The sequence below is a fragment of the Oncorhynchus masou genome, chromosome 31 (genome assembly GCF_036934945.1).
Source record: "Oncorhynchus masou masou isolate Uvic2021 chromosome 31, UVic_Omas_1.1, whole genome shotgun sequence".
Classification (NCBI taxonomy): Eukaryota; Metazoa; Chordata; class Actinopteri; order Salmoniformes; family Salmonidae; genus Oncorhynchus; species Oncorhynchus masou.
In genome coordinates, this window is record NC_088242.1 from 3,598,156 (window position 1) to 3,622,693 (window position 24,538).

Consider the following 24,538-nt stretch of genomic DNA (forward strand, 5'->3'; position numbering starts at 1 on the left):
CCTACTAGTCAGTTGGGTTATCCTACTAGTCAGTTGGGTTAACCTACTAGTCAGTTGGGTTAACCTACTAGTCAGTTGGGTTAACCTACTAGTCAGTTGGGTTAACCTACTAGTCAGTTGGGTTATCCTTCAGCATGATGTTCTGACAGATTCTAAAGCGACACTCGTTGCCAGAAGCCATCTCTACTACAAAATCATGGAACTATTTTTTTTTAAATACACTGCTCAAAAACATAAAGGGAACACTTAAACAACACAATGTAACTCCAAGTCAATCACACTTCTGTGAAATCAAACTGTCCACTTAGGAAGCAACACTGATTGACAATACATTTCACATGCTGTTGTGCAAATGAAATAGACAACAGGTGGAAATTATAGGCAATTAGCAAGACCCCCCCAATAAAGGAGTGGTTCTGCAGGTGGTAACCACAGACCACTTCTCAGTTCCTATACTTCCTGGCTGATGTTTTGGTCACTTTTGAATGCTGGCGGTGCTTTCACTCTAGTGGTAGCATGAGACGGAGTCTACAACCCACACAAGTGGCTCAGGTAGTGCAGCTCATCCAGGATGGCACATCAATGCGAGCTGTGGCAAGAAGGTTTGCTCTGTCTGTCAGCATAGTGTCCAGAGCATGGAGGCGCTACCAGGAGACAGGCCAGTACATCAGGAGATGTGGAGGAGGCCGTACGAGGGCAACAACCTAGCAGCAGGACCGCTACCTCCGCCTTTGTGCAAGGAGGAGCAGGAGGAGCACTGCCAGAGCCCTGCAAAATTACCTCCAGCAGGCCACAAATGTGCATGTGTCTGCTCAAACAGTCAGAAACAGACAGAAACAGACTCCATGAGGGTGGTATGAGGGCCCGACGTCCACAGGTGGGGGTTGTGCTTACAGCCCAACACCGTGCAGGACGTTTGGCATTTGCCAGAGAACACCAAGATTGGCAAATTCGCCACTGGCGCCCTGTGCTCTTCACAGATGAAAGCAGGTTCACACTGAGCACAAGTGACAGACGTGACAGTCTGGAGACGCCGAGATGAGATCCTCAGACTCCTTGTGAGACCATATGCTGTTGCGGTTGGCCCTGGGTTCCTCCTAATGCAAGACAATGCTAGACATCATGTGGCTGGAGCGTGTCAGCAGTTCCTGCAAGGTGAAGGCATTGATGCTATGGACTGGCCCACCCGTTCCCCAGACCTGAATCCAATTGAGCACATCTGGAAAGTCATGTCTCGCTCCATCCACCAACGCCACGTTGCACCACAGACTGTCCAGGAGTTGGCGGATGCTTTAGTCCAGGTCTGGGAGGAGATCCCTCTGGAGACCATCCGCCACCTCATCATGAGCATGCCCAGGCGTTGTAGGGAGGTCATACAGGCACGTGGAGGCCACACACACTACTGAGCCTCATTTTGACTTGTTTTAAGGACACTACATCAAAGTTGGATCAGCCTGTAGTGTGGTTTTCCACTTTAATTTTGAGTGTGACTCCAAATCCAGACCTCCATGGGTTGATAAATTTGATTTCCACTGATCATTTGTGTGATTTTGTTGTCAGCACAACTATGCAAAGAAAAAAGTATTTAATAAGAATATTTCATTCATTCAGATCTAGGATGTGTTATTTTAGTGTTCCCTTTATTTTTTTGAGCAGTGTACATTTTTCTCCATCGGAGTGAAGATGGTTCTTAAAAATCACTGCACTCTCCCATGACTACCGTAGCTGTGGAACTAGCCATGGACTCGCCAAGGCTTTTTGGTGAGCATCATCATTTGGCTCCGTTCACCTAAAAGAGAGGTTAATTTGGCTCCGAAACAGCTCTTCGTCCAGAAGTGTTTAAAATTGACACATGAAAAATAGAAGAAAACACACTTCAGAAAATGAGCGTGGACCAGAATGAGGCCAATATCTTTAGAGAATATGTTTTAGAACTGAAAAGCTTTTACTCGGAGTGTCTCCTGGCCTACCATATTGGATTGATTCAATAGCTCACATAACCTTGTGTCCATTCGTTAACCTTCACCTCAGCACCATCTCTGGCTGTCTGCTCTGTCTGATGTCCACGATTACCTCCGGAAACCTGACCCAAGACAACTGCAGCTACTCCCAACCAATCACAAGGCAGACATGACAAAACATAGCGAGTCGAGAGAAAAAAAAAAAGAAAATTTTTGCAGGCTAAACCGTCGCACTGGTTTTTAGTGAAGATAGTTGATGCAAGCTAGACTAAACTTGAGAAATGCACTCTTCAGTGATCTCTTCATCTTGATAACTACCATTCTGGGGTGGGGTGGGGTGGGCAACAGGCCAGATAAGGCGATAACGTACTTCCTCTAATCCGCCCTCTATGCCAAACTGACCTTCTGTTACGTACAGACAGACGTGTTGAGGGAAACACTGTGGGGAGGAAACCCTCATGTCTAGAGAGACAACCGTTTACCTGACTGGTCCTCTTCTCAGTCTTCACTCCATGTACTAGTTCACTGTTGTCGTCGTGGAGAGTTCTCTCACTGACTTTGGGAGGGCACTCCTCTGCTTTAGTCTGTGAGTGTGAGTGAGACAGAGAGAGACAGAGAGAGACAGACAGAGACAGAGAGAGACAGAGAGATCCTTTGTATCAACAAGACCAACTTACAAAATATAGATGGGAGATTAGCATAAATATAACTTTATTCAATGTGTACTGTAGAGAGCTCGCAAGTAAAGCATTTTACACCCTGAATCCTGTACACGTGACCCATACACTTGTATTTGTCATAAAGGAGACGGCTCTCTCACCAGAGTGGCGGTCTCTCTGGGCTTAGTGGGAGGCGCGGATGAGACGTTGCCACTTGCTTTGGCTACAGCTTTCAGTTGTTCCTTCAGCTTCAGGATCTCAGCGTCTCTCTCAGACAGAATGCTCTGCAGCTCCTCTACCTCCACCTGGCCATGGTGCCTCTGAGGAAGGACAAACACCACCAACACAACCACCCATTAGGATATAATGGACCAATTAACTCCCATTCAGCCTCGTGGTACAAAGTTGTGTTCATTTTCGTGCTGTTAAGGTACCACAAAACGTAATGGAATGTGAACTGTGCCCCATCCAGAGTTTGAAACAATTCCATTTCAAAATGATAGATAATAAATTAACCTACAGTAACAATACCTTTGTAGAGAGCTTTTTCCACACTCAATGTGCATAAAAATCAGTGCCAACTATTTAAAAAATAAATAAAAAGGGTTTTCTAAACTCCAAATCACTTCTTCTGTATGCAAAGTTAAAATGGAAAATGACCAACAACCCTGCATTCAACCTTAATAGTGCTAATATGTACCATCCCAAATGAGAACATTCTCCGACAGCCCCAACCAACCTAACAGTCCCATCATGCGTGTGCTTGAACTGACCCCTGCTGGCTGAGAGGTGGCGTTGCCGCGGAGACTGGCTATCTGTTCATCCTTGTCTGCGATGTTGGAGAGGAGTTTGGTTAGCTGGACTTCCAGAGCGGTCACCAGGGAGTCCCTCTCTTTCCTCCACTTCACTAGGTCCTGCTCCTTCTCACCGAGCTGGGCCACGAGATCTTCCTACAGGGTCAGACAGACAGACAGACAGGCAGACAGAGGGGTTTCTTAGCAGGCGCCGTTAACAAACGACTGAACTCAAGGGTAGTGGTTTTAAAACCTCTCCTCGGGGACCCCTAGACGTTTCACCATTTTGTTGAAGCCCACTTGATTCACCTATTTAAGTGCTCGATGATTAGCTGACAAGTTGAAATCAGGTGTAAATGTTGTGGAATAGTTCAAATCCACGGGAAGGCGGGGGGGTCGTCCCCAGAGGTGAGGTTCTAAGGGGTCATTTCTACAGGAAGTTCTATTACCACTTGGGTTTGCTGTTTGGCGTGTCGCTCACGGCCGTCTGCGAACTTCCTCATCTCCTGGTTCCTCTTGTCCTCGGCCTCCTTGGCCTGCCGGATCAGAACCATCTTCTCCTCGAGCCACTTCCTCCTGTCAGCCTGGTGCTTCTCAGTGCACAGCTAGAAACACACACACACACACACACACACACAAATACGCAATAATGATTCATTTCTAACAACGTGCCGCTCAATTACTTTTTACATGACCCTTAAAAACTCCTACTTCTAGTTTGAACGTTTTAGCATTTGTCCCGTTACCACCCAGCCACACTAGCAGACTTATTTCACGTCAAACATCACATTTCGAAGGCTGTCGACTATTTATCGTAATTATCGAGATCAGTAAAGACGTCCTCGATAACAGGTATGTTCAGTCGTCACGGTCCATTTTTTAGTTTTTACAATCCCAGCGCTAACTCATATGATTACTTGGAGGAAAAACACGTACAAAACATTACGATTAATCCAATCTAAAACAAAAGACGGGACAGAACGTGCATTATCAACTAAATATGTAGACGCCCACCTTCAAGGTCACTTGAGCCTGAACGGCTTCCTGTTTGGCTAATTCGGCTTCGTCCGATTGGCCGTCTCTCAGGGCCGCAGTGTCTTTTCTATTGTCCTGGTAGCGTAACAGCCCTTTCACTTTCTCCACCTCTGAAAATGACAACAACAAACACTTGAGTACTGTCTGTCACCAAATATAAAAGAAATCTGAAATGGAAAAATACGTATTTTTTTAGGGGTTCACAGCCAACCTGTAAACAAACAAAGAGGTCAGGAGGTCAAAATAATGGCACTGATTGGCCAGTATAGGTGACGATGTTATAAGGGGTCTCACTTATTAAATGCTTATATCTCCGCCACCATTTGACCTAGCGACTTGAAACTTTGTATGTTAACGTCTTTCCTCACACTGAACAAATGTGTCTCAAGGGCCCATAAGGTCCATCAGGATAGGTTGTTTTCCTCCACCTTGGACATCTCGGTATGTAGGCTCATTGTACGTCTCTTAACTTAGCTTTTCTCAAACTAAGGGATTGGTTAAGAGATGGCCGAGTTACTGATACAAAAAAAAAAATATATATATATATATATATCAGGAAATTTGATTTTACGTGTCCATTTAAATCCTTTGTACCACTCAACAATGGCCTATGAAACTGTTCAGTGTTAAGTTTGCCATTGATATCTTTAGGAAACTATTTACATTTGACTATGCAACTCTACTGCAAAAAAATACATTTAAAAAAAAAATCTTCTCATGGACAAAAAAAAAAAAAAAAGAAGAAGTTAAATTCACTCCTAACAATACTCCCGAAAGAGTTTGCGAAAATAACTGATGCATTCAAAGATTGGCACACAATACAAGTAGATGCATATTAGCTAATATGCTAAAAATACTTCAAATCTTCAGACACCAAATTTGGAATGTTGGCCCATGGTTCAGAGAAATGCTAAGGGATTGGTCAAAAGATGGCTGAGTTACTGATAAATAAAAATCAGATTTTAAGTGTCCATTTTAAACCACTGTAAATCCACTCCAGTGGCCTATCAATTTGAAAACACGTCATTGCTATCACGGACATCCCTAAAATAAACTACACTGAACACAGGAAATGTCTAACAACTTATTCTTTGCACAATGTATCATTAGTTCTCAAAATCAGCTACAATCAGTTTCTCCTCATGAACTTCAGATACACTCCAGATTTTGTATTTACTCATTACATTTGTTATTAATATGGCAATGCTTTCATTGATAACACATAAAGACTGATCTTGTTTCCTTTGTCATCCTGTGAACCCCGTTCATTGCTGCTTGTGTTTTCAGCTATATTTAAATATTAGATTGTCATTATTCATTTTTAATATATATATTTGTTTTGTTAAGTGTATTGACACGTGTTTAAATGCACTTTAAATAGTGATTTGATAATCCCACCTTCTGTGAGGGCGTCAATCTCTTCCAGTTTGGCCTCCAGCACCTGCTCCTGTTGGGTCTGGGTGTCCTCCTGCTCAGTCAGAGCCAGACGCATGTCCTCAATCAATCGCTCCTTAGCCTGAAGGTCTGAGGAAGCACAACGAACCCCATGAATACAAGACAGAGACACACAGAGAAGAGCATATGGGAATAGACTACCGTATGTACTGTCAAAACACTACGGCTGTGTCACAATACCTGAACTACCGTGTGTTGTCAACACTATGACCGTGTTCCAATACTTGTACTTGCATTCTAAAGAATGGCCATTTTGGTTATGTGGAAATAGAACGTTCTCTAGTATGTGCAATTTTGAAACTTAGAAAGTAATGCTTTAAAAATGCCAGGATGTCAAACTCATTTTGACATCATCTACAGTAATATAATTCTCTGGATGCTAACGGATATAATTCTCTGGATGCTAACGGATGCTAATGGAGGAAGAGCACCTTTTCAGATCCATGTGTGTCTAATAATCAGAAAAGGGGAACGTCTGTACCAAAAACAAACGACAGGAAAACACGCAACTGCACAATAAATCAGTGTTTCCCAACTCCAGTACTCCCAAACAGTACACATTTTATTCTAACCCCGGATAGACACACCTGATTCAATTTGTCAACTAATCATCATCAAGCCCTCAATGAGATGAATCAGGCGAGTTTGTCCGGGGGGACGACGACACACTGCATTAAATGCCACGTCCCCAGTATGCGCGAGTGGCGCCGCGTCCCCAGTATGCGCGAGTGGCGCCGCGTCCCCAGTATGCGCGAGTGGCGCCGCGTCCTCAGTATGCGCGAGTGGCGCCCTGTCCCCAGTAAGTGGCGCCCTGTCCCCAGTATGCGCGAGCGCGCCGCGTCCCCAGTATGCGCGAGTGGCGCCCTGTCCCCAGTATGCGCGAGTGGCGCCCTGTCCCCAGTATGCGCGAGTGGCGCCCTGTCCCCAGTATGCGCGAGCGGCGCCGCGTCCCCAGTATGCGCGAGTGGCGCCCTGTCCCCAGTACAGTGGCGCCCTTTTAGTGGCGCCCTGTCCCCAGTATGCGCGAGTGGCGCCGCGTCCCCAGTATGCGCAGTGGCGCCCTGTCCCCAAGTGGCGCCCTGTCCCCAGTACGTCCCCAGTATGCGCGAGTGGCGCCCTGTCCCCAGTATGCGCGAGTGGCGCCCTGTCCCCAGTATGCGCGAGTGGCGCCCTGTCCCCAGTATGCGCGAGTGGCGCCGCGTCCCCAGTATGCGCGAGTGGCGCCCTGTCCCCAGTATGCGCGAGTGGCGCCCTGTCCCCAGTATGCGCGAGTGGCGCCGCGTCCCCAGTATGCGCGAGTGGCGCCGCGTCCCCAGTATGCGCGAGTGGCGCCGCGTCCCCAGTATGCGCGAGTGGCGCCCTGTCCCCAGTATGCGCGAGTGGCGCCCTGTCCCCAGTATGCGCGAGTGGCGCCCTGTCCCCAGTATGCGCGAGTGGCGCCGCGTCCCCGCGAGTGGCGCCCTGTCCCCAGTATGCGCGAGTGGCGCCCTGTCCCCAGTATGCGCGAGTGGCGCCCTGTCCCCAGTATGCGCGAGTGGCGCCCTGTCCCCAGTATGCGCGAGTGGCGCCGCGTCCCCAGTATGCGCGAGTGGCGCCCTATCCCCAGTATGCGCGAGTGGCGCCGCGTCCCCAGTATGCGCGAGCGGCGCCCGTCCCCAGTATGCGCGAGTGGCGCCCTGTCCCCAGTATGCGCGAGTGGCGCCCTGTCCCCAGTATGCGCGAGTGGCGCCCTGTCCCCAGTATAGTGGCGCCGCGTCCCAGTATGCGCGAGTGGCGCCCTATCCCCAGTATGCGCGAGTGGCGCCGCGTCCCCAGTATGCGCGAGTGGCGCCGCGTCCCCAGTATGCGCGAGCGGCGCCGCGTCCCCAGTATGCGCGAGTGGCGCCCTGTCCCCAGTATGCGCGAGTGGCGCCGCGTCCCCAGTATGCGCGAGTGGCGCCGCGTCCCCAGTATGCGCGAGTGGCGCCGCGTCCCCAGTATGCGCGAGTGGCGCCGCGTCCCCAGTATGCGCGAGTCTCATATGTTGATATTTGCTGCTAAACGGAATACATTTTTTAGAACAGTGTGTTCTAAAGTGTCTATAGTGTGATTAATCCACTGTTTTACTAAGTAGTAGAGGAAGACAGAACACAGAAACACAGACTGATGTATGGAAGACAGACACACAGGGTAGAACAGTACGGAGCAATGGGTACCTTTGCAGGCGTTCTGATACAGCTTTAGGTTCTCCTCAGACTTCGAGTCAGCAGAACGTTCCTGGATAGAGGAAGAGCTGGTCAACAACAAGGGCATATATATAAAAATATATATTTCTCTTTGTTAGAATGAAAATAACCCAGAGAGTACACAACATACAGATTTCAGTTGTTGTATGGTCCGGTCTTTGTTGGCCAATTCTGCCTGCTGCTGTTTCCTCACTTTCTCCAAGTCCAGCAGTTTCAGTTTGAGAGATTTCTCCAAGATGATCTTGGGTAGGGATAACAAAATGGGCACACACGTTATCAAGTCTTCAATACCTTATTAAGTGTTTAATGCGTTATTCACATTGTATTACTAGTGTTTAATATGTTATTAAAATAGTGACTGTGTGTAGAATTATTCACCAACTACATTACAAAAGTATGTGGACACCCGTTCAAATGAGTGGATTTTTGCCATTTCAGCCACACTCATTGCTGACAAGTGTATAAAAAAATAATTTAAAAAAAATCAAGCACACAACCATGCAATCTCCATAGACAAACATTGGCAGTAGAATGGCCTTACTGAAGAGCTCAGTGACTTTCAACACAGCACCGTCATAGGATGCCACCTTGCCAACAAGTCAGTTTGTCAAATTTCTGCCCTGCTCGAGCTGCCCCCGGTCAACTGTGTTGGGTTCTGAGAAAAAGCAATGTACTTCTTCATGTCACTGAGGGAGGGGGCCGAGGTTTAGAGGGTCTACACCAGAATGGTTATAGGAGGAAGGTATATAAGTGTGTGCAATTAAACTTGGAATGAGTTGAGTGCAGTGGATTGATTAAATGTGGCAGACATTGATTAGGGGAGAGAGCCATGGATTAGTGATGGAGGGGGGGGGTTAGGTCAGGTCATCTAAAGGGAGAAATAAAAGTTCATGGCCCGTATCACTTAGTGTCCTGCCTAGCAATAAGGAATGATGTTTGTACAGATGTGAAGGAGGGACTATGAGGAAGGGTTAAATATCAGTGTGAAAATGTAATTGGTTAAATATCAGTGTGAAAATGTCCTTGGTTAAAAATAAGTGTGAAAATGTCCTTGTCTAATGTAGCTGTATTGACACTCTGGGCAGAATTAAACATGGTTAAGCTTTCATAATGTCTGTTGAGTGTTACTCAGAATTAGAACCTAAGAACTTTTTTTTAAAGTGCTGTTATTATGAAGTGACAACGTCTAGGAGCAACAACGGCTCAGTCAAGAAGTGGTAGGCCACACAAGCTCACAGAAACGGGAACACAGAGTGCTGAGGCGCGTAAAACGTTAAAAAAAAAAGTCTGCCCTCGGTTGCAAACCTCACTACCGAGTTTCAAACTACTTCTAGAAGCAACGTCAGCACAAGAACCGTTCGTCGGGAGCTTCATGAAATGGGTTTCCATGGCCTAGCAGCGGCACACAAGCCTAAGATCACCATGCGCAATGCCAAGCGTTGGCTGAAGTGGTATAAAGCTCACCACCATTGGACTCTGGAGCAGTGGAAAGGCATTCTCTGGAGTGATGAATCACGCTTCACCATCTGGCAGTCTGATGGACAAATCTGGGTTTGGAGGTAACCAGGAGAACAGTACCTGCCCGAATGCATAGTGCCAACTGTAAAGTTTGGTGGATGAGGAATGATGGTCTGGGGCTGTTTTTTCAAAGTTCAGGCCCATTTAGTTCCAATAAAAGGGAAATCTTAACGCTACAACATGCCATGACATTCTAGATGATTCTGTGCCTCCAACTACGTGGCAGCAGTTTGGGGAAGGCTCTTTCCTGGTTCATCAAGACAATGCCCCCAAACACAAAGCAAGGTCCATACAGAAATAGTTTGTCAAGTTCGATGTGGAATAACTTGACTGGCCTGCAGAGCCCTGATCTCAACCCTGATCTAGACCCGACTGCAAGCCAGGTCTAACCGCCCAACATCAGTGCCTGACCTCATGAATGCTTGTGGCTGAAAGGACGCGAGTCCCTGCAGCAATGTTCCAACATCTAGTGGAAAGCCTTCCCAAAAGAGTGGAGGCTGTTATAGCAGCAATGTTCCAACATCTAGTGGAAAGCCTTCCCAGAAGAGTGGAGGCTGTTATAGCAGCAATGTTCCAACATCTAGTGGAAAGCCTTCCCAAAAGAGTGGAGGCTGTTATAGCAGCAATGTTCCAACATCTAATGGAAAGCCTTCCCAAAAGAGTGGAGGCTGTTATAGCAGCAATGTTCCAACATCTAATGGAAAGCCTTCCCAAAAGAGTGGAGGCTGTTATAGCAGCAAGGAGGGGGGGGGGGGGCAACTCCATATTGAATGGCCGTGATTTTGGAATGAGATGTTTGACGAGCAGGTGTCCACATACTTGTGTGTGTATATACTGTATATTGCTCACTCGTTTTTTATTTATTTTATCTTTATTTAACTAGGCAAGTCAGTTAAGAACAAATTCTTATTTTCAATGACGGCCAAGGAACAGTGGGTTAACTGCCTGTTCAGGGGCAGAACGACAGATTTTGTACCTTGTCAGCTCAGGGGTTTGAACTTGCAACCTTTCGGTTACTAGTCCAATGCTCTAGCCACTGGGCTACGCTGCCGCCCCCACGCTCTAGCCACTGGGCTACGCTGCCGCCCCCACGCTCTGGCCACTGGGCTACGCTGCCGCCCCCACGCTCTGGCCACTGGGCTACGCTGCCGCCCCCACGCTCTGGCCACTGGGCTACGCTGCCGCCCCCACGCTCTGGCCACTGGGCTACGCTGCCGCCCCCACGCTCTGGCCACTGGGCCACGCTGCCGCCCCCACGCTCTGGCCACTGGGCCACGCTGCCGCCCCCACGCTCTGGCCACTGGGCTACGCTGCCGCCCCCACGCTCTGGCCACTGGGCTACGCTGCCGCCCCCACGCTCTGGCCACTGGGCTACGCTGCCGCCTCCACGCTCTGGCCACTGGGCTACGCTGCCGCCTCCACGCTCTAGCCACTAGGCTACGCCGCCGCCTCCACGCTCTAGCCACTAGGCCACGCCGCCGCCTCCACGCTCTAGCCACTAGGCCACGCTGCCGCCTCCACGCTCTAGCCACTAGGCCACGCTGCCGCCTCTACGCTCTAGCCACTAGGCTACGCTGCCGCCACAATGTAAATATAACTCTTTACAGCCTTTACCTCCTTTTGAACTTGCTGTATCTGTTTTTTAGAGTCGGACAGCTTCTCTTTGAGATCAGAAACGTCTTCGTCTTTCCTCTCAAGGTCCAGGCTCAAACTCTTCACTTTGTCCGAGTCAAGTTTAATGGTCTCCTTCAATCTGTGGTCACAAACACATGAGATTAATTTAAAAACACCGCTATATTAGAGAGAGAGGTTTAGCAGTCGGGATGAGCAGGGAAAATAAAGAAATCAAAACAACCCCTAAACCCGGTGCCCTGTACACTTGTAGAGATCTGAGAAGACACGTGTAATCAATCTTGGAATAGCTGCACCTTGCCCTCTGATTGGCGGTACTGTGACAGTTCCACCTAGCCTACACCAATCATATCCTCTCAGATCTCCACACGTGCATAGGGTTTAGAGGATGATTTGGGATTGGCCCGTAGGCCTCCCCACTAGTCAGAGTGAATGATGCCAGCCAGCCCACTAACCTGGTGATGTCCTGGGCTCTCTTCTTCAGCTCAGCGTCCTTCTGAGCGATGGCCTCTTCAGCCACAGCCAGCAGCTCCCTCCTCCTCTCCACCTCCCTCCTACGAGCCTCCTGCACCGCAGCGGTCTCCTCATCCTCCAACCTCTCCTGTGCCTCCCTCAGGCTCCTCTGCAGGCCCGACACCTCCGCCTCCTTGTCGAACAGTATCTTCTCCAACTCTGTCACTCTCTCCGTTTGGGACACGGTTACAGCCACCTCCCTCTCGGTTTGGCGGGTGCGCTCCTCTTCCTCCAGATAGGCCATCTTTCCCTTCAAGGTCGCAACCTCAACCTCCAGATCAGAGTTTAGTTTCCTCAGCCCCTCAGCTACAGAGTTTTTGCTGTCAATGTGGGCCTCTTCTTTAGCCTCCATTTCCACCTTAAGCTGCTCCAAGGTCAGTTCCTGTTGGGCCAGTTTCTCTTTCAGCTCCTGTTCTATGATCTGCTGTTGGGCCAGTTTCTCTTTCAGCTCCCCCAACTCCTGTTCTGAGATCTGCTGTTGGGCCAGTTTCTCTTTCAGTTCCCCCAACTCCTGTTCTGAGATCTGCTGTTGGGCCAGTTTCTCTTTCAGTTCCCCCAACTCCTGTTCTGAGATCTGCTGTTGGGCCAGTTTCTCTTTCAGTTCCCCCAACTCCTGGTCTGAGATCTGCTGTTGGGCCAGTTTCTCTTTCAGCTCCCCCAACTCCTGTTCTGAGATCTGCTGTTGGGCCAGTTTCTCTTTCAGCTCCCCCAACTCCTGGTCTGAGATCTGCTGTTGGGCCAGTTTCTCTTTCTGCTGTTGGGCCAGTTTCTCTTTCAGCTCCCCCAACTCCTGTTCTGAGATCTGCTGTTGGGCCAGTTTCTCTTTCTGCTGTTGGGCCAGTTTCTCTTTCAGCTCCCCCAACTCCTGTTCTGAGATCTGCTGTTGGGCCAGTTTCTCTTTCAGTTCCCCCAACTCCTGTTCTGAGATCTGCTGTTGGGCCAGTTTCTCTTTCAGTTCCCCCAACTCCTGTTCTGAGATCTGCTGTTGGGCCAGTTTCTCTTTCAGCTCCCCCAACTCCTGTTCTGAGATCTGCTGTTGGGCCAGTTTCTCTTTCTGCTGTTGGGCCAGTTTCTCTTTCAGCTCCTGTTCTATGATCTGCTGTTGGGCCAGTTTCTCTTTAAGCTCCTGTTCTATGATCTGCTGTTGGGCCAGTTTCTCTTTCAGCTCCCCCAACTCCTGTTCTGAGATCTGCTGTTGGGCCAGTTTCTCTTTCAGCAGGAGCCTCTCCTCCAGGGCCTCTGAACATTCCCTCTTCAGTTCCGCCATCTTGTCTCTGAGAAGCCTGCTGTCCCTTTGTACTCCCGACGCAGCTTGAGAGGCCACGACTTCCTGTCCTAGGCGTGCCACTTCCTGTTTCAGGGAGTCAATGAGGGCAGTTCTCTCTCTGAGCTCGTGGTCATGCGTGGCCTGTCGGTCCTCTGCAGCTTTTTCTGCTCTGGCTGTCTGCAGATTGACCTCCCTCTCCATGGCCTGCAGCTTCCCAGTTAGATCCTGGGATTCCCCTCGGAGTATGCTCATCTCCCGCTGCAAGTCTCCCTGTTCCTGGAGCAGCCTGGCATTCTCCCTCCACGCCTCCGCCTCCTCCACCACCGCGGACAGGGCCTCCTCGCGAGCACGCGTCTGCGCCTCCAGCTCAGCTTTCAGCTCATGTTCCTCCATACAGGAGATATTCTTCTCCTGCACTTTCCAGTCACCCTCTCCGTGTGCTACCTGATCAAGCGGCAGAGTCTCTACTAGTCGCGCCACTCCTGAGGATTTCACTTCCTGCTCCCAGCGCAAGCTGTCCATCTTCTCCTCTTCCTCTCCACTACCCTCCCCATGGAATCCTAACAAAGAACAGGACATCTGATGAGTCATTTCTAAAAAAAAATATTTAAAAAAGGCATTGCAAACAAAGTATATTATAATAGAATCGTCGGCTGTATGGTGGGAAGTTAGTTTAGGTTAATGGAATGCTTAACAGTATATAACTGAATGAATCTGGTGTTCTGTCCTTAAGCTTCAGCCAGTGGAATGGGATTAGGGCTAGAGGTTTGCTAAACAGCAAACAACTGGACACATTGCAATTTTGGTCAGCAATTGATAAGGAAAAATAAACATTTCTAAGCCCATCTTAGTGAAGATAATTTCTCAGAACATGGTGTCTCTAATGTGACACCTCAATAATACCTTCCACAGTTGTTATTATTATCGTTATTTAATGTCTGAGTACAGAAAACGACAACCACGGCGAATAGAAGCATTTATACATAAGGAAGTCTGAGGCAGCAGTATTTCTTGAGCGCAGACAGTCGCCTTTTAGAGCGGATGTTTTTGCGACCTCCGGCATTACACCCCCCCCCCCAACAAACGGTGGGAGGGACATCCCGGCAGTGCTCGGAGCCGAACCCATACCTTTCTTGCGAGGGGGCTGTTCCTCCAGGTCCGGCTGTAGGTCCACCAGCCGTTTGCGGCTCTCTGTGCGAGAGCTGCGCTTCTCCCCTCCGGAGCAAGTGCAGCTGCTCTTCAGACGCCAGAGCTCGTCCTTGATGCTGTCGAATGTAGTCTTCTGACAAGGAAACCCCCAACAACAGTGTTAAAACATCTAACATGGCCAACTCAAGCTGGAATAAAAAAAAATTAAAAAATGGGTCACGTTCTGGATATGAGCATTTATTTAAAAAAAAAAGGTGACATTTGGATGGTAAATTGGCACCAGTGAGCTATTTAAAAAGAATGGGAGAGGTATTGTCAAATACAGAGTGTGCCAGGGGTACTCATAGTGGGGTCGGCTAGGTACCGCAGGTGGTCAGATTTCAAAATACAATACATCGTTAATGACTACTACTAAGAGATTAAACACAGTTTTAGACAACACATCCGTGGAACAGGTTAAGAGGTTATAATACAATATTATTAATTTACAATGTATATTCTTAACCCTGAGTGACACAGGCCTGGGCAGCTCACAGGGATATCCACAGTACATTTTTAGAACTCCGTGCCCCGTGACAAAATGTGTCGTATTGCAATATTTCTCAGATGCCAAGACATGGGCTTTTAAAATGTTGCTTCCCAAGGTCAGACTTGGTTCGTCCAGCCATGATGCACTGCAAAAAGTCATAGCAGAACTCATATGCAATTATGTTCATCACGAACACAAAGAGGCTGCTGCCTACATACCAACTTGAAATCATTGGCCACTTCAATAAATGGATCGTTAGTCACTTCAATATTTACATAGCTTGCATTACTCATCTCATATGTACAGTTGAAGCGGGAAGTTTACATACACTTAGGTTGGAGTCATTAACACTCGTTTTTCAACCACTCCACAAATGTCTTATTACCAAACTATAGTTTTGGCAAGTCAGTTAGGACATCTACTCTGTGCATGACACGTCATTTTTCCAACAAATGTTTACAGAAAGATTATTTCACTGTATCACAATTCCAGTAGGTCAGAAGTTTACATACACTAAGATGACTGTACCATTAACCAGCTTGGAAAATTCCATAAAATGTCATGGCTTCAGAAGCTTCTGATAAATAATGTCAATTAGCCTGCGTTAATTGGAGGTGTACCTGTGGATGTATTTCAAGGCCTACCTTCAAACTCAGTGCCTCTTTGCTTGACCTCATGGGGAAAATCAAAAGAAATCTGTCAAGACCCCAGAAAAACATTGTAGACCTTCCAGAAGTCTGGTAATTTCCAATTTCTAAACACCTGAAGGTTCCACGTTCATCTGTACAAACAATAGTTCGCAAGTATAAACACCATGGGACCACGCAGCCGTCATACCGCTCAGGAAGGAGACGTGTTCTGTCTCCTAGAGATGAACGGACTTTTGTGCGAAAAGTGCAAATCAATCCCAGAACAACAGCAAAGGACCTTGTGAAGATGCTGGAGGAAACAGGTACAAAGGTATCTGTATCCACAGTAAAACGAGTCCTATATCGACATAACCTGAAAGGCCGCTCAGCAAGGAAAAAGCCACTGCTCCAAAACCGCCATTAAAAAGCCGGACTACGGTTTGCAACTGCACATGGGGACAAAGATCGTACATTTTGGACAAATGTACTCTGGTCTGATGAGGTAAATAGGACTGTTTGGCCATAATGACCATCGTTTTGTTTGGAGAAAAAGGGGGAGGCTTGCAAGCCGAAGAACACCATCCCAACCGTGAAGCACGGGGGTGGAAGCATCATGTTGTGGGGGTGCTTTGCTGCAGGAGAGACTGGTGCACTTCAACAAAATAGATGGCATCATGAGGCAGGAAAATTATGTGGATATATTAAAGCAACATCTCAAGACATCAGTCAAGAAGTTAAAGCTTGGTCGTAAATGGGTCTTCCAAATGGACAATGACCCCAAGCATACTTCCAAAGTTGTGGCAAAATGGCTTAAGGACAACAAAGTCAAGGTATTGGAGTGGCCATCATAAAGCCCTGACCTCAATCCCATAGAAAATGTATGGGCAGAACTGAAAGATTGTGTGCGAGCAAGGAGGCCTACAAACCTGACTCAGTTACACCAGCTCTGTTCGGAGGAATGGGCCAAAATTCACCCAACTTATTGTGGAAAGCTTGTTGAAGGCTACCCAAAACATTTGACCCAAGTTAAAAAATTTAAAGGCAATGCTAATTGAGTGTATGTAAACTTCTGAGCCACAGGGAATGTGATGAAAGAAATAAAAGCTGAAATAAATAAATTCTCTACTATTATTTTGACATTTCAAAGTGGTGATCTAAGTGACCTAAAACAGGAATTGTTACTAGGATTAAAAGTCAGGAATTGTGAAAAACCGAGTTTAAATGTATTTGGCTAAGATGTATGTAAACTTTCAACTTCAACTGTACATTACATACCATCTATTGCATCTCGCTCTACATTGCTCATCGATATATTTATATATTCTTATTCCATTCCTTTACCTAGATGTGTGTTTTAGGTAGTTGTGGTGGAATTGTTAGATATTACTGCACTGTCAGAACTAGAAGCACAAGAATTTCCCTACACTCGCAATAACATCAGCTAACCACGTGCATGTGACCAATAACATCAGCTAACCACGTGCATGTGACCAATAACATCAGCTAACCACGTGCATGTGACCAATAACATCAGCTAACCACGTGCATGTGACCAATAACATCAGCTAACCACGTGCATGTGACCAATAACATCAGCTAACCACGTGCATGTGACCAATAACATCAGCTAACCACGTGCATGTGACCAATAACATCAGCTAACCACGTGCATGTGACCAATAACATCAGCTAACCACGTGCATGTGACCAATAACATCAGCTAACCACGTGCATGTGACCAATAACATCAGCTAACCACGTGCATGTGACCAATAACATCAGATAACCACGTGCATGTGACCAATAACATCAGATAACCACGTGCATGTGACCAATAACATTTGATGTGATGAGGGTGGTCCCTGATGAATTTTCGATCACAAAAGGGGTCCCCCCCCCCCAAAAAAAGACTTGAGAATCACTGGACTATGAAACAGGCTGATAGCTTGTCATTTAAAATGAACTTACATCCTCGATAGTGTCTTTGACCTGCTGGTCCACGGTGTTCTGAAGCGAGGAGATCATCTCGTCCTTCTCATGACACAACTCCACGAGGTCGAAGAACTTCAGCTCCTGAGACTCCAGAGTCTACAAGAGAAAACACACAAAAAGAAGAAGGTTTGTCGGTACAACTCTCAGTTAACACAGACCTGAACTGCAGCATCATGTGGTATACGTAGTCTGTCCACGATTGACTAGGAAGAACCAAAATAAGTCACATTGCTGTGAAATACCCCATCCAAAATAAAAAATGCATTTGACAGTACCTCGTCAAGCTGTTCGTTTGATTGCGGTGCTCGTCTGCAATAATTTTCCAGTTCTGAAAATCAACGGAAGACAACGGACTAATCAACTAGAAGGAAACCTAGCATGTTCCATCACAGACACTGAAAAAAAATGTAAAATGAGGTTAACCGGTCTGCCTCCGTCATTGATGGCTAGTGAAAACTGCTGATTAACAGGTAATTGCTGAGTTCTACTGAAAGGTGAATGTGATAGAGTGCACCAGTGTTTAATAATCCTGGTCCCGAGGACCCAAAAGGGTGTAACATCTTGGTTTTTAACATTACACACCCCATTCAAAAATCATCATCATCAAGTCTTTGTTTAATGGATTCCATTGTGTCGTGCTAAAATGAAACAACCGGCCAGTTGGTTACCATTGGTTTTGACAGGCAGCTGCTCTGAGAGGTTGGAGACGGTGTCGCTACTTGGGTGGGCGACCACCAGACATTTCTTGGCCGTCTCGGCCGCCATCTTTATGCCTGCCAGGTCGCTGCACATGGAGTCAAACATGCCTCCCAACGACGAGCTGTCCTTCTACACGAGACAATACACATGTTTAGTAATTCAGCAGAAGCTCTTATCCAGAGGGACTTACAGTACATTCATCTTACGATAGCTAGGTGAGAGCACATGTCATAGTCAGTACGTGATTCCTCAATAGAGTAGTTATTAGCAAAGTCAGTGACAAGGCTATATATGATGGAGGTTGACACTGTTTGACGGCCAACGTGTCTAGTTTGGCCGTATTACCGTGGCTCGTTCTGCTCTGTCCAGTTCTTCATCGGTTCTTTCCAGCTCCTCTTGACTGGTGTTCTTGTTCACTAGATTCTTCAGGATCTCTAGACGCCTCTCCGCTCTCTCCTCGACAATCTCCTTCTCTTTGGCCAGACGTTCCCTTCAAAAAGACAAAGAAATCAAGTTATTATAGCTACAGCTTGTTCAGTTTTATGCATTTAAAAACATTTACCTTTAAATCCCCCTTACTAATGTAAAGCTTTGAGTACCTCCTTTGATAGAAAAGCAATATATAAATCCAATCTATTACTATTTTAAAAAAGCAGCCCTACAAAAAATATTACTTAAAACAAAACAGGCAGCGAAGAGCTCACTTGTAGTCGGTCTGCATTTCAGAGAAGAGCTCCGAGAACTCCTTTGTGATCTCGTCACGGATCCGGGATTCCAGAGCCAGGTTTTCAGACCGCTCTTTCTGGAGCTGTTCCCGGAGCTCCTTCATCTGGAGGAGTTGGCTCTGAAAGGGTTAACAAGACATTAAAATACTTACTTCACACACACATATTTTTTTTTTTAAATAAAGCATCTGACCAAATTACACAAGACTTTAGTTCTGGGTGAACTTTACATTCATAAAAAGGGACCAGAGTTTTGACAATGTGACCTGATCAGGCAAAACTCTGGTCTCTTTACGAGACTATTAGCAGGCCTGAATCTTCCTCGAATTTCAGAACAACCAAATCACGGCCTGGTAATGTAGGCGACTACGAAACAGAGGTTAGTAGTGATGGGGGAACAAATCAATCTGGTTACATAGCCGGATATTATTTTTGACAATATATTGGGGTCTTTTTGACAATCTCGCTATTACATAGTCTACTGGTAAATAGCCCACCCATTTTCACCTACCTCATCCCCATACTGTTTTTATTTATTTACTTTTCTGCTCTTTTGCACACCAATATCTCTACCTGTACATGACCATCTGATCATTTATCACTCCAGTGTTAATCTGCAATATTGTAATTATTCGCCTACCTCCTCATGCCTTTTGCACACAATGTATATAGACTCCCCTTTTTCTTCTACTGTGTTATTGACTTGTTAATTGTTTACTCCATGTGTAACTCTGTGTTGTCTGTTCACACTGCTATGCTTTATCTTGGCCAGGTCGCAGTTGCAAATGAGAACTTGTTCTCAACTAGCCTACCTGGTTAAATAAAGGTGAAATAAAATATTTAAAACATTTTTGCGCTAGTTGGCTGTCCCTGCACAAAAAATATTTTTTCCTTCATAGCTTGTTCTCCACCTTTTAAAAATAGGGAGCCAATTTGTTTTCAGCACTTATTTCCACAACGGATCAAAACTAGTTATCGTGACTCTTGTCCCTCTGCAGCAGACGTGTGGTGAGCAATATGTTCAGAACGCAAGAAAACAACAGTACCAAATCGCAATACATATTGTAATGGCACCTCAGTATGGTGATAATATGTTACGGTGAGGTCTCTCAGTATGGTGTTATGAGGTATAGCGTAATGAGGCCCCTCGGTCTGGCGTAATGAGATCCCTCAATATGGTGTAATGAGGCCTGGGGTAATGGTGCCTGGGGTAATGAGATCCCTCAATATGGTGTAGTGAGGCCTGGGGTAATGGTGCCTGGGGTAATGAGATCCCTCAATATGGTGTAATGAGGCCTGGTGTAATGAGATCCCTCAATATGGCGTAATGAGGCCTGGTGTAATGAGATCCCTCAATATGGTGTAGTGAGGCCTGGGGTAATGGTGCCTGGGGTAATGAGATCCCTCAATATGGTGTCGAGAGGCCTGGGGTAAGAGATCCCTCAATATGGTGTCGAGAGGCCTGGTGTAATGAGATCCCTCAATATGGTGTCGAGAGGCCTGGTGTAATGAGGCCCCTCAATATGGTGTAATGAGGCCTGGTGTAATGAGATCCCTCAATATGGTGTCGAGAGGCCTGGTGTAATGACACCACTGGCAACACCCAGCTCTCGTAGCTAGGGGGGAGAGCCTTACCTCATAAGCATCTCTATCGATGAGAAACTTGTCATCGTCCACTCCTTGCATGGTCTCCTCAATCACGCTGTCCTCTGCCTTGCTCTCCTCTTCCATGTCACCAACGTCCTCCTGCACATCCTCCAGACTGGTCTCCCAGCCAACCAGGGAGCTCCTTCTCCGCCGACCCAACAGGTTCTTCCTGTCTGCGTGGTCGACGATCATGGACAGTTCCCGGGCCGACGTCTTGGCGGCGAGATGGGGGACGGTCTTGGTGGTCAGCACCACCACCTTCTGAGCCACGGCGGAGAACTTGAGCACGCTGAGCGTCTCGTCGTACATGGAAGCACACTGGTTGACGTTGACGACCATGCAGGCTTTGCCCCGCCCACAGAAGAAGCCCTGCAGGTAGTGGGTGAGCTTGCTCTCCCTGAAAGGGATGTGCTGTGGTAGCCTAGCAACAAGGGGCCGGTCAGAAAATAAATTGTATTTATTACGTTTGGACAGGGACGATGTACAACAAAAACACACTTCTCAGAGCACTGAGAAATGAGTTGAAGATTCAGCTAAAAGATTACGTATACCCCCCCCCCATATTAGGAAGGCGTTCCTAATGTTTTGTAGACTCTTTTACACATGTCAAAATGCAGACAAGGCTCACTTGGATTGCTGGCTTTGACGTAAGGCGTTGATGCACTTGCCCAGAGTCATCAGCGAAGTGTTGATGTTGCCGGCCTCTTTCAAACGCTCCCCTTTATTCTGCGTTTTAGCACACCGCTCTGACCCAGCCAGGTCACACAGGGACAGCCTGAACAGAAAGACAAAAACAGCCTTGCCTTTAGACACCCACAAGTACTGCACGGGACTCATTTAAAAAGATATTTATTGTGTGCAAAATTTTTTTTTTTTTTAAAATGAATGAATGAAATGTGCATTTCACTTACTCGCTGACAGAGTTAACGCGAGGAATCCGAGCATCTTCAATCCGCAGGATACGAACAGAAAATATGCTGTGGCTGAGCATAGGAACGGAACAGATTATTTTTTTTTTACAAGAGCTCAGCGGTCAATCTACTCTACTGTGTGAACTTGGCTCACGCAAGTGACTAACGGCTCAAAGAAACACTCAAATTACTAATTGATAAAAGGAAATGGACGTGCTTTAAATGATCATACCTCCTGCTCGAGAGGAGGTTGAGCTTTGTGCTGGCAAAGCTCTGGTTCTTCTTGGCTCACGCAAGTGACTAACAGCTCAAAGAAACACTCAAATTACTAATTGATAAAAGGAAATGGACGTGCTTTAAATGATCATACCTCCTGCTCGAGAGGAGGTTGAGCTTCGTGCTGGCAAAGCTCTGGTTCTTCTTCCCTAGCTTCATCACCTTGTAGGCTTCCTCCGCATTGTTCACTTGTATCCACTTCAGATCTGAAATTACACGCAGGAACATTTGGTCCTTTGCAGCTCAGTTGGTAGAGCATGGTGCTTCTCCAACAGGATTGTGGGTCCGATTCCCGGGACAGATATATAAAGAACATGTTATACAGCAATATATTTATATATATGTGTTTTACACTCCAAAGCATCTGTTACCTTTTACAAAGGAGTTGCCTTTGACATCCTGTGATAGCCGCAGCGTGGATCTCTTCAGGGCCCCGATCGGTACGGGCTCCAGCAAGTCGTGAATATTCTCGTTGTAGATTTCACAGAAGGACACCCAGACTGAGAACTTGATGTGTGCGTCAACAACCAGACTGAAAGCGTCTTCAGTCACAGTCCTCTCAATGTCACTTAGTGCGGACCCTGTCAGAGAAACAAGTGGCGCGGTTAGCCTGTTTACAAACCCTCTTGTTGGGATAGAGGTCTATTGTGATGACAAACGATGCACCAAACTACCAGAGAGAGAGAGCGCGCAACGTGACAATCATGTATAAATGCAAAACATGAACATGCATGGTGATGTAACACCACATAAATGATGAATCTCCTTGCCTTGCAGGGTTGTCTTGCTTGTCTGGCTGGTGGAGCTTGTCTGGCTGGTGGAGCTTGTCGGGTTATCACTCTTTGGGGGAAGAGCAATGATATAATATAAATTATAAAACAAAGAAAAACTTGTTAAGTAATGCAATGGCTTAAAAAATGAATTTGGGTTAATAAATCAACCCTGTACCTCCTTGAGGAGCCTGAAGAGATTTCTCTTGTTAGTGGCCTCTTCACTCTGCTGGTCTTTAGTGAGCCTGATGAACTCTCTGCATCGCTGTGGCTTGATGGTCATCTGGTTGTAAACATGGCCCTCAATGCTGTTGAAGATGACATTCAAAGACCTGGGGAGGATCCCTGCGTTGGTCTCTGGACCTAAAAAACAACAGGTGTTGAAGATTTGTTAATGTGTGAATCATGTCGTCTTAGTGTGTATTTTTGGGAGTTGGCCATAAAGAGCAGGGGTTGAAGGGTCAACATATGATTTGACTTTAAAAAGGACTGAGTTTCAGTGTCATTCAAACAGTGAATCTGTGCAACAGCGAACTCAGGCCAGTCCTTGTGTACAAGTAGGATGTTAGGACAAACAGCTGCAAGGCAAGAAAAGAAAAATCTAACCTAGAAATGTGAATGTCTTTCCGGCATTTGTGACTCCATATGTGAAAACCAGAGAATTTCCACCTTCCAAAACATCCTTGACCAGACTTCTCACTGTGCCATCAAACATCTCCCTCTGAGAGGTTTCTGGCCCCAACACCTGAGGACCAAAATAAATTAACAGTGTTGTTTGATAGATCCATCTTCTGTTCCTTATAAGGATTGTGGTTATTTATTTATTTTCTTGTGTGTTTTTGTTCTACTTTGTTAAAATGTGTTTTATACAGGGACAGTACACATTAAAATCAACATTACTGTAAATGTGTCAGGTTTAGTTGGCAGGCAATAATAAATAAATAAATATAAAATATATATATATATATATATATATAGTCCCTGGATGGCACTGACAGGCCCTGCTGAATGACCTGTGAGAACTGGAACCGTTGAGCTGTCTGAGGGACTGATTTGTCACTAAGCCTTGCTGAGAGGGAAGTCCTTGGAGCCTTGAGGAGCACCTTGTCTGGGGCTCAATGGAAACGCAGTCCTTGAATTTGTACAGCAAAGGTCAACAAGTCAATGGTCAATTTAAAAAAAACTTTTGGTCAACAGTTATTATCAAAGGCTCTTGTTACCTGATGTGTGTGCTTCTTGTGAAAAAACTATTTCAAGCCAGAACAGTGTGTTCAAATTACCTGCGATTCGCCATTTTCTCTTTCAATTGATGCGAACGGTCGAATGCGGAGGTACACCTGCAAGTGCTCGTTCTCTCCTAGGCACGACTCCTGTGAGTGAAACTCTGATAAAAGGTCTTTCCTCAGGTCGTCGACGTTAATTTCTCTCTCCTCTGCGTTTTCCAATGTGCTGTGACAACCTGATTCTATCATCCTGGTGTCATATAATGTGGTGGGGACAAAGAAACAGGGTGTTGAGCAAAAACACTGGCTATAGTTAGTTAGTTACCAACGCACATTAGCAACTCGCTAGCTAACAAATCACCTTCGACATTAATAAACCGTAAGCAGATCACAGCACTAAAACAGGCGGAGTAGAACATGTTTTGTCGGCTTGAACGAAACAAATTGGTAACTACACTGACAGCTAGTTAACGTTGGCTAAACCACTATTGCCACGGCAACACAGTTAACTTAACGAGGTAGCTGTGTTAACTTTTTTTTTTTTTACATAATGATGAGACATGCAAACCACTAACTTACCCAAATATATTCTAATCATTAGGGGAAAAAATGATATTAGGGTTTTTAATGTCTACTTACGTGACAGATCTTTTTCTTGTTTCGCAACGAAATTCCGTCTTCTGTTGTCGTCCGAAACTGTCCCGGTCTCATTTTTAAATTCGACCAATCGGGAGACTGATCTCACTGATTTGTTTTTAACCGGAAGTGCTCATAGAAGACGCTGTCAAATATTGATTCTGTTTCAAACAAACCTTTGCATCTAGTGATTTTGTGTGATATATATGTATTTCTGAATATTATATTATCCATACGCCCACGTTCCTATGATTGACTTCAATCTCTGCATCAACACTATTTTTTTAATATAA

At 46.3% G+C, this 24,538-nt stretch overlaps 1 protein-coding gene across 1 annotated transcript in view; it reads right to left on the reverse strand.

Moving 5' to 3' along the window:
* LOC135523360 (kinesin-like protein KIF20B) overlaps positions 1–24,332 on the reverse strand; it is a 44,013-nt gene extending 19,681 nt beyond the window's left edge. Inside the window, 28 exon segments of the mRNA XM_064949983.1 lie at positions 2,444–2,545; positions 2,782–2,940; positions 3,394–3,570; positions 3,864–4,019; positions 4,429–4,559; positions 5,848–5,973; positions 8,100–8,160; positions 8,260–8,370; positions 11,262–11,400; positions 11,735–13,619; positions 14,188–14,341; positions 17,335–17,454; positions 17,634–17,686; positions 18,027–18,186; positions 18,403–18,547; positions 18,762–18,901; positions 20,418–20,850; positions 21,058–21,204; positions 21,341–21,412; positions 21,711–21,822; positions 21,988–22,197; positions 22,387–22,456; positions 22,565–22,749; positions 22,993–23,131; positions 23,400–23,500; positions 23,503–23,518; positions 23,667–23,859; positions 24,249–24,332. Coding sequence (XP_064806055.1) covers positions 2,444–2,545; positions 2,782–2,940; positions 3,394–3,570; positions 3,864–4,019; positions 4,429–4,559; positions 5,848–5,973; positions 8,100–8,160; positions 8,260–8,370; positions 11,262–11,400; positions 11,735–13,619; positions 14,188–14,341; positions 17,335–17,454; positions 17,634–17,686; positions 18,027–18,186; positions 18,403–18,547; positions 18,762–18,901; positions 20,418–20,850; positions 21,058–21,204; positions 21,341–21,412; positions 21,711–21,822; positions 21,988–22,197; positions 22,387–22,456; positions 22,565–22,749; positions 22,993–23,131; positions 23,400–23,500; positions 23,503–23,518; positions 23,667–23,858 — 5,496 coding nt within the window. The 5' untranslated portion in view covers position 23,859; positions 24,249–24,332.
* Positions 24,333–24,538: the final 206 nt, after the last annotated feature.